This window comes from Mus pahari, chromosome 2 (genome assembly GCF_900095145.1).
Source record: "Mus pahari chromosome 2, PAHARI_EIJ_v1.1, whole genome shotgun sequence".
Lineage (NCBI taxonomy): Eukaryota > Metazoa > Chordata > Mammalia > Rodentia > Muridae > Mus > Mus pahari.
The window spans coordinates 77679079-77689615 of record NC_034591.1 but is presented as its reverse complement, the minus strand read 5'-3'; the positions used below and the strand labels follow the sequence as shown (position 1 = coordinate 77689615).

The 10537-nt window shown below is 41.3% G+C and overlaps 1 protein-coding gene across 1 annotated transcript; it reads right to left on the bottom strand.

The window, feature by feature from the left end:
- Nucleotides 1-7147: 7147 nt before the first annotated feature.
- Tigd2 (tigger transposable element derived 2) lies at nucleotides 7148-10133 on the bottom strand. Its single transcript, XM_021190933.1, has 2 exons — nucleotides 9839-10133; nucleotides 7148-9680 (listed from the first exon to the last, which is right to left on the bottom strand). Exon 2 carries the CDS (start codon nucleotides 8819-8821, stop codon nucleotides 7244-7246), a length of 1578 nt encoding a protein of 525 aa, XP_021046592.1. The 5' UTR covers nucleotides 8822-9680; nucleotides 9839-10133; the 3' UTR covers nucleotides 7148-7243.
- Between the last annotated feature and the right edge of the window lie 404 nt (nucleotides 10134-10537).

The following is a 10537-nucleotide window of genomic DNA, read 5'->3' as shown; positions in this document are numbered from 1 at the left end:
TCCCCCACCCACTCCTGACTCACCTCACTAGGATTCTCCTGCAGCCTCCACAGGACCAAGGGGCTCCCCTTCCATTGATGCCAGATAAGGCCATCCTCTGCTACTTATGCAGCTGGAGCCATGATTCCCTCTTTATGTACTCTTTGGTTGGTAGTTTAATCCCTGGGAGCTCTCGGGAGGGTCTTGGTTCTTCCTATGGGGTTGCAAACCCTTTCAGCTCCTTCAGTCCTTCCCCTAACTCCTCCATTAGGGTCCCCATGCTCAGTTCTCAGTCCTATGGCTGACTTGCAAGCATCTGCAGTTGTATTGGTGAGGCTCTGGCAGAGTCTCTCAGGGAACAGTCATATCTGGCTCCTGTCAGCAAGTGCTTTTTGTCATCAATAATAGGGTCTAGGTTTGGTGTCTGCAGTTGAGATGGATCCCCAGGCAGTCTCTGGATGGCTTTTCCTTCAGTCTCTGCTCTACTCTTTGTCCCTGCTCTACTCTTTGTCCCTTCATTTCCTTTAGACAGGAGCAATTCTGAGTTAATATTTTTAAGGTAGGTGGGTGGCCCCATCCGTCAACTAGGGGCCATGCCTACAACTAGATATGGTCACTACAAATTCTATCTTACCTTGGGTGCTTGGGCTAATTTCATCCCCATTGGATCCTGGGAACCTCTTGCATCCCTGGCATCTGGGAAGTTCTAGTGGCTAACCCCTTCCCTGCTTCCCATCCCCCACTGCTACAAACCTCCATTCAAATTCCTGACCCTCTGTACTTCTCCCACCACCCCTATCTCATCCCAAATCTGATCCTTTTTCCCTTCCCTCCTCTTTCCTTCCAAAATCCCCCTCTCTCTCTACTTCCTGTGATTATTTTGTTCCCCCTTCTAAGTAGGACTGAAGTATTCACACTTTGGTCTTCCTTCTTCTTGGGCTTCATATGGTCTGTGAGTTGTACCATGGGTATCCCAAACTTTTTGGCTAATATCCACTTATCAGTGAATATATACCATGTGTGCTCTTTTGTGACTGGGCTACCTCACTCAGGATAATATCTCCTAGTTTCATCCATTTGACTTTAAATTTCATGAAGGTTTTTAAGGGCAAGCTACAATTCTACATGTGAAAAGAGCTTTGCAGACCTCCATTGAACTCTTTGACGCATGCATTTATTTTACAGAGGAACTAATCACAGCACCTCCATTGCTTCTTTGTGTTTAGAGTAGTGCTGGCGAGAACAAAAGTCTCTCTTCAGAGTTTATAGCATAATTGGGGACATTCTATAAACACATGACCAGTAGTCCTCCCAAATGTCAAGGTCATCTCAAACAAGAGTATAGAGGAATTCAAGAGATAGGATGACAAAGGCAGCTGGAAGAAGCCTGGATGAGCTTCCTATTCTAACAAAGGGTTACTGGAATAAAACAGAACACCTAATGTGTGGGAAAACACAAGAAAACCCTATTGTGGCATATGATATGGGTAGTGTGGAACACATAAACAGGGGAAACAAGCTCTTCATCAACAATATAGAGACTTCTTACCAGGTTTAATTCACACACACACACACACACACACACACACACACACGTCTGTAATACATTAGCTTTTTATTTCAAAGAAAATAAAATGACATGCTTTTAAAGTCCAAATTTTTAATAATTTAGCAAGATTTAACCTCCCTTTCCTCCTACATTAGAAAAACATGTGGATGTATGGAATTAATAGAATTAATATGACAACTGAAATCAAATTCTTTTGTAAAAAGATTTAACTGTTGCATATTTGTATATAAGACATTTTGTCAATAAAATTTACTAGTTGGAAATATTTGTATCTGACTTTAGTTTTAAATTACAAGACATGCAGCTTTTAATTAACTGATTAATTATTTAATAACTTTTAGTATCAAGGTTACCATGTAGATCTGACTGACCTAGAACCTGCTAGGTAGACCTGACCTACCTCAATCACAAAGAGATCGACCTGACACTGACTCTCAAGCGCTGGGAGTAAAGGATTCCCCCATCATGTCTAGCTTTATACAATTTTTTATGTTTCAGAGAACTTAAATTATCACATATCATTAAGAAAAATAAATGTACTGTTAAGTTTATAAGAAGTATCCCAATTACAAAAATATTAAAATGTGTCTCGAATGTGAGGAAATATATTATTTTCCCCGTAGTGAAAATTTTTTTTAAATTAGTGTGCTAATTTAGTTGCTAACTCTGATATTTAGTAGTGAATAGTTTTACAGGAAAAAAATTATTCTTTATTTTTCACAGAATAGTAATTCAAGTATTGTATATACTATTGCTAAAATTTCTCATTACTACACTGGAACGATGCAAAGTCCCCAGATATTAGACATGTCAATGGCTCAAAAAGGAAAATATAAATCCATTTACCCTAGTTATCAATTAAAATAGCCCATAATATGGTAACACAACTTTAAGTAACTTTAAGTATATTTGTTTATGTCACAGATATTGAAAATTCTACTGAAGTCAAGTTTGATGTTTATTTTTTAATTTTTTTATTAGATATTTTCTTCATTTACATTTCAAATGCTATCCCAAAAGTCCCCTATACCCTCCCCCAACCCTGCTCCCCTACCCACTCACTCCCACTTTTTGGCCCTGGCATTCCCCTGTATGGGGCACATAAAGTTTGCAAGACCAAGGGGCCTCTCTTCCCAATGACGGCCAACTAGGCCATCTTCTGCTACATATGCAGCTAGAGGCAGGAGCTCTGGGGGTACTGATTAGTTCATATTGTTGTTCCACCTATAGGGTTGCAGACCCTCCAGCTCCTTGGGTAATTTCTCTAGCTCCTCCATTGGGGGCCCTGTGTTCCATCCAATAGCTGACTGTGAGCATCCACTTCTGTATTTGCCAGGCACTGGCATAGCCTCACAGGAGACAGCTATATCAGGGTCCTTTCAGGAAAATCTTTGATGTTTATTTTTAAATCCGAAAAAGGAAATTACAAAACAATTTTGGGACTGGAAGGGTAGAACACTTGCCTCCCATGCATGAAGCCCTAGTTTCATTCCCTAGTGGTGGGAAAATAATCAAGGTCATAAAATTAAACATCAATTCTATGTATATAACTTTAGGCATTTATGAAGAAAATTCCTATCTTTAAAGACTTATTTGACTTTTTATATTAATTACTTCAATACATTTTAAAAACCTGTCTATTTGGGAGGCTGGAGGAGCTAAGGGTAATTGCGTTTTGTGAATAAACAAGTCTCAAAAGATCAAAAACTCTGAAATGTAGTACAAGGAAACTAACATTTTTGGTGGTCTTAAAAACAAGTCTGGATGTCACATGTTTTGTTAACAACTGTGACTCCCTTAAGAATTACACATGTTGGGTGGAGGTGAACTTCACAGGTTAACAGGATTGAATTTCACATTTCCTCCTATAACTTAAAAAAAAGGACCCTATTATATCTCCCAGTAACTTAATTAGTCACAGTGCTGATGGCTGATAATTTCATTACAGAATTAGTGTGAAAATAAAAATCCTCGGAGGTATATGTCTAGAGTTCTAGGAAAATCATAATCAAACTGCAGAAAGGAGTTTTAACAAAGACGTTCATACAAATCTGTACATTGGCTATTAAAGAGGAAAACTCTATTATACAGAAAACAACTTTCATTTCTAGCTTTCCAAATTATACTATTCTAGCATATTCTTAAAAACCACCTGTGGACAGACTCTAGTATTCCCAACACACCTTGAGCAGATTCCCCCTGGGAAAAGTGGCTAGAAACACCCTCTAACCCAGAGCCACTGCTCTTTATCTGAGGGAAACAGAAACGATGTACCATGAGAGGCATGGACCTGGCAGTTGCAAGGATTTTGTAAGCCTAGTGGATCTATAATGGCATTGTGCTGCCCGGGTGGTATACTAGTGAAGACAGTTTTCCCTTCATTTACGTACACTGGCATGTTATCAGATATTAAAAGTGTTTATTTTTATTGCTATTTCTGATTTTGTTTTGTGGTAGGAATACAACTACCTTAGGCTTTATGTCTGTTTGGCAAGTACTCTACCAGTCAGTTACATATCTACCCTCTGTTTTGTGAAACAAGGTCTTGCTATGATGCCCAAGCAGGCCTTGAAAATGAGATTCTGCTTCTGCTTCATAAGTGCTGGGATTCCAGGTATAGCTACATGACTAGGTCCAGAATGAAAAGCTGAGTTTAATGACCTTGGTGCATATCTTACAGACTCATGAAGCCTAGGTGTCCTTCAGATATGGAGGACAAGTTTTTTCCATGGGCTGAAAACTGTCTCATCTTAGATGGGAATGTTTAGTCGGATCTCAGCCAGCTACACTTGAGTTTCCTTCGAAAGTGGCTAGTATTTCACAGAAAGGGTGTTAATGATCACAAAGTAAATGTTTATTTATACAATACCCAGACTTATGCCTGGGTATATGCCTTGTTCCTCAGAGAATACACTTTTAGGGAGAAGCTCCTAAAGGGAGCCAGGTGTCATGCTGGACATTGAGATGATTCAATCAGTTCAACCCTCACAGGCAAACACAGAGGTAGCCATGTACTCAGAACGGCTAAGTAGGCCACATCGCCCAACTTCTCTTCCATTCCTGACCCCTGGTAACTCTGTGGTCTTGAGCAAATTGCCTTGCTTCACTAGTCTTTGTGGAAATCTTCTGTAATGTGGGATATTTAGGAGTGACAAGGGTCTGCAACAGTCACTCTGGGATACAGGTCACAGGTGTAAACTTAGCAAATGCTGAACTAGTCAGATCCAGTGGTATTCATACTCATCAGTTCGAGAGGTCAGTGCTGTTGCTGCAAGTGCTGCTTACTGTCTACACCTGCTCTTTTGCTCCCCCTTTGGCATTTCCACAGCTGACTATATTTCTGCTTATAGTATATGTTGGCTAACATCTACCTACTACCACTTGGGGAAAAAAAAACTTCATTAACCCAGTTTTCTTGGACTGTAACAGGGATAGCTTCTGCCTCCAGGTTTTTCTTTTGTTTTGTTTTGTTGTTTTGGTTTTTTTTTTTTTAATTAACTAGTGTGCAGAACACAATTATCTTCATACTATGTACATAGCCCAGGCAGTATTTCCAGCGACGCATCTAAGCTGGAAGCCTCAACCAGGGTCCTCAGATTCCCTCAGAGACATAAACACTCACCATGAGGACCATGACTCATTTTTTAGGAAGAGTCTAGAAACAGATTTCTCAGCAGTCATTGGGTTGCTTAATGGGTGGTGTTTATGAACATCTAGAGTGTGCCTATTTAACCTTCCACCCTTTTATGCTTGAAGAAACTGAGCTATAGACACAGAAAGCCACTATGGTCACATATGGAGAGATCAGAGAAGCTAGCTATTTGTACTTTAAATCTGCTGACCTGCAACAACCTTATTCTTGCTTGCAGTGTGTACAGGTAAGGTATGTAAGATGATTTTAGTGGAAAAGGTTTTATCATCACTTTTACTTGTATTTTTAAAAAAAATGACAACTAGCTCTAAAGGACCTATGATTTAGCAGATATTATTGTTCAAGATATAAAGTGTGTATCTGGGAAATAGTCAGCCCTATAAAAATATTAAGGTAACTAGATGACACAGCTCTCTTGAACAGTGCTAAACCTCACTGTTTTCTAGTACTTGGTGGATGGCTCCAACTTCAGGACTTATCTGTGTAGAATTCAATTTCCTCAAGATTGCCAGGTAGGTGAAACTGTATAGTTTGAGGAAAGTGTGTTAATAATGATATAAGAATTGTCAGAGAGTGGATTCAAGAAATCTTGTAGGATAGGTATTCTAGAATCTACAGCCTCAATAAAAAGGCAGAATATTAAACATAGGAGTCTCAGAAAAAAATTGTTATATGGGAGCTGCAAATTCCTCTCAGATCATAAGGAATCTTACTGTAAATGGTAGAAACTGTCAGAACAGTCTCCTGTGATATTTCTTTGGTTTGTCAAACCAATCCTGCTATATAGCTGGATAAAATTCCCTATGTGTTGCTTCCTGCTAGCTTATGTACTTTAAAAGGCATTGTACTGCTTCAGTGGATATGCCAACATTCACAGAGCTTTTTCTTCCAGAAACAAGCATAACATGTATTTCTTTTACAATGTGCTAACAACAACCAGGAACAATTCCATTTCCATTTCCTATTGCAACTTACCTGTCTATAGAGATCACTCGATACTTAACCAATAGATCCTGAGTAAGTAGGATTAACACTTTAGTTTACATTTAATCCTTTCAATCTCTGAGAAATGGGTTGTTTTCCTGTGTGAAGATAACATGGCTGTGGTTAGGTCACACACCAACTTGAGGCCTTTGTACCATATTTTCCTCATGTTCAATTGCATGTCAGCTCACTGTTCATGTACTGGTTCCACAGTCTGCATGTATGCTTATATTCTCAGCACTTCACAAAAAATACACCCCATGAAAACAATGGTGTACTTTTCAAGCTTTAGTGTTACATAAATACTTATGAGGTTTTTAACAACTCTGACACCCTTTTAAAGAATAAAGATGACAGGTAATAAAGCTTACCTTTTAATTTTCTAAACACTAATTCTTTAGGAAATTAAAATTTGTGAAAAAGGCTGGTTTACCTTCCTCACAATTAAATAACTTTTTTCAAGTAGAATAAGGCTGACACCTCATGTCTTTCTCTTGGGATGTTTAACCTTCACCTTTTCCTTCACTATAATCACCAGTGGTCAATCTCAATAGCTTGCCACCCAAATTTTGCCAGAAAGCAATGCTGTCTCCAAGGGTTTACACTACTGTTATCTAATTCAACAGAGTCACAGCAAAATCCTTCAAGTACAATCTTCTCTGAACCCTCTTAATAGTCTCACCCATGGAAATGTGGACTCATCCCCAATATTTTTTACTTTACAAACTGATATTCAGAAAAAGTCATGAAAGTTCAATTTGAGCAAGATTTATTGAGAGCCTACAGTGTGCATTGCTCATCACTAGACATGTTGAAATTCAGTATACAACATATCTCAGCCTCCAGTATACTATGATCTATTTAGTATAATATAGTTTAGACACTGACAAATAAATTCCATGTCGTTGCTCAATCAGAGCCAACATTAAAGAGCTGTAATTTAAGTAATCCAAACCACCATCTAATCCTAGTCATCTGTAACATTTATTTGGCTTTAGATAAATTCCACTGCAGACAGAAGTCACAAAGATGAAAATACATAGCAACAGAAGGGAGTATTATAGATGACTTTTATTTTGTATTCTCTGTTTTCTTCGTATAATGGTCCGAAGCCTCCGCAATACCAGCTTATCAGAGAGCAGCATGTCATCTTGTTGTTCTAAATAATCCAGCAAATTTTCAGTCCATTCAAGTGCAGCTTTATGACTAATATGCTTCTCTGGGTTCAGTTCTGCTTTCCTAGTTTTCCTAGAAGGTTTTTGCTCAGTGACCTTTGCCCGGTCTGTAGCACCTACAATGCCAGTTAACACCTGACAGTTTGAGCCACTACTCCGAGAGTCAAACCACTGCTCAATATTTTCGATGTTAACATGTTCACAGTCTTCGGTATTCTGTAAAACTGTTGCTAAATTAGCTGCTAAAATGGCTCCTTCGTCAATGCTCACACTGGGATTTTCCTCATTGCCAGGGAAAAGTTTTTTCCACGCTCTGGTTATGGTGTTTGATCTTATCTGGTTCCAGGCTCTTGATGCCTCATAAATTGCATCCAACACTGTCAAATTCTTCCAAAATGTTTTGGGATCATTTCCTTCATCCATGTACTTCTGGATAAGTCCTGCTCGGTAATATCTTTTGACTGTGGTTAGAACTCCTTGGCTCATGGGTTGAATTAGACTTGTGACATTTGGTGGCAAATATTTCACTATTATTCTGCCATCATCTGAGCTCAGCAGATCTTCAGCTGGATGTGCTGCAGGAAAATCCAAAAGTAGTACTGCTTTTTCTCGAAGCCCTTTGGATTTCAGATGCTTCTGCACCTGTGGCACAAAGCACTTTTCAAACCACTGTTTGAGAACAGATGGCTCGATCCATGCACTTTTTTGACTGAAGTATGTGACAGGAAGGTTTGAAAGGTCAGTTCCTTTGAATGCACGGGGTCTTTTTGCTTTCCCCACAACACAGAGATTGAGCTTATGTAAACCTGTGGCATTTGCACAACACATAATAATGATTCTTTCTCTGCTTGTCCTATACTCGCAAGTACTTTGGTCAGTGTCAAAAGCCAACGTCCTCGTTGGTAGACATTTCCAGAACAATCCAGTTTGGTCAGCACCATAAATCTGTTCTGGTAGGAGATTTTCTCTTTCCACAAATTCCTGAAAGTTACCACAAAATTCACTGGCAGCAGTTTCATCACCTTTTAATTTTGTGCCTTTCCCAGAAGCCTTTGGAATACCATGGCGCTGCTTAAACCGAGTAAGCCAGCCAGAAGAGGCATTAAAATCACCTTCCATGCCCAACGCATCGAAGAAGAACCTAGCCTGCTTTGCACAGATGGTTCCAGACACTGGAATGCCATCAGTTTTCTGTTGATTAAACCATTCTATCATCACTCTGTCAAGCTCCTCATACGTTGACGACTTCATGGATTTACGCTTGGACACCCCACTAGTAGGGTCTGAACTGTTGGCATAGTTTATAATTCTCTCTTTGTTTTTTTTAATGTCACGAACTGTGGATTCACCAATTCCATACAGGACAGAAAGTTTTTTGAAGGAGTTGCCTTCTTCAAGTTTCTTAATAATGTCAAGTTTGTCTTTAATTGTCAAGACCACACGTTTACGTTTCCCCAACATTTTAGTCTAATTGTTTTAGACAACGAACAACATAGATTTGAACACAAAGAGACCAGAAAATGAAGGCTTAAGAGTCCTCAACGTTTCCCTAAGACTTGGATGGTGTAACAATTTTCAAAGAAAGTTTGAGTTTTTCCCTTTGCATTTTAGAACTTAACCTGTTCCTATGACAAGGAATAGCTCCAGTTAACCCTCATTTCTCTTTTTCCTCCTTGCTCTTTTCATAAATTGCAGCCTTACTGGAAGCTCTAAGTTGAATCAATACTGCCTTACCAAGATTTCTAAAACATTCTCATGATGAGCAACTTTTGCCATTACCACGTTTTGTTGTTGTTGTTTTTTGGTTTTGGTTTTTTTTTTTTTTCTTATGCTATGTTCAAGAAAACAGTTTTACTCGGGCTTGCACACTTAGACACTTTACTCGGGCTTGCACAGACAGAGACACTGAGCAGGAAGCCTCACAGCTTGACTGTTGTTGTCTGTGTCAGACAGCCAAGTGAGTGAAAGCTCTCTTCAAGGCAAGGACTCCTGATGAGTACCTAGGAAAGTCACAGGGAGCAGAGGTGAGCCATCTCACCTCTCGGAGTATAAGTGGACTACTGGTAAACAACTCAGTACTTTAAACCAAAAAGAACTTATTGCTAATGGCAACTGAAAGGGAAACAGCGGACAAGTGGTATCACATGATTCAAGAAAGGATTAAAAAAAAAAAAAACTTCATTGGTGGAAATCAGGACCCAAGGCTGCAACTAGGGGGTGGTAGGCTGGGTGAAGACCATACAGTAATCCTGGTGCAAGACGATCTCCATGACCACAGAAGTAGCTGCTGGGGCGGTAGAGGTACTCGAGCCTTTGAAACCTATAGGAAAATATCAAACACGTTTTCCTTTCAGTATCAGTCCACGGTATAACTCATACCTACCCCTGCAACTGTGTCGAGGTCATCGCCGCCTATCAACCTGACAGGTAATAAGACAAATGACGCTCGCAGGCACCCCCCGGGAGCTGAGAGCCTACCTCCTGACACTACCAGGGCCTCTCCCCGCCGGCCAGCAAGCTCCGAGCCGGACGCTGGGTGAAAGTCGGAGGCAGAGGGTCACGGCCACAGCCTTGCAGCGGGCGACTGGTCACCAGGCGCGCGGGACGCCGGGAAGCAGGGTGCGGGCATCCCTCCGCCTGACCGGCCAGAACGCAGAGCCAGCAGTGGAAGGGACCCCGCCAGCCACCGCAGAGCCAGCGCGCAACGGAGCGGCGCGGCCGAGCCGGAAGGCAGGGGATTAGGTGCGCGCGCGCGCCCCCGCTGGAACGTGTTGTCGGCGAGGGGGCGGGATGCGCGGGCGAGCCCGCTGAGGGAGGCGCGGCTTCTGGGGGGAGGGCGTGGCTTGGCCAATGCTCCGCCTCCGGAAACCCAGCGTGTGGCTCACGGCTGAGGCCAGCAGAGGGCGACGCAGGGTGATTCTAGGTGGCCGCGCTTTGCTGACGAGGCAGGAATAGGAATTGCGAGGTCTTCTTTCTCTTAAGACCCAAGGAGTGCACAGAGCCTCTTTGACGTCTTCTGCGGCTGCAGCGACACAGAGCCGGGTACCAGAGGCAAGGCAGCGTGACGGATGGCGCTGAGGACCTTAATGCTGGTGCAGGAATGTAAGGACCATTCCTTGCTGTCAAAGGAGAATTTCAAGACTTCCACTTGTGTCCAGTCCTAGTGCAGACCCCCTC

Bases quoted from the DNA above. Each gene is read 5' to 3' on its own strand.
- Tigd2 (XM_021190933.1), bottom strand. From the start codon at position 8,821: ATGTTGGGGAAACGTAAACGTGTGGTCTTGACAATTAAAGACAAACTT.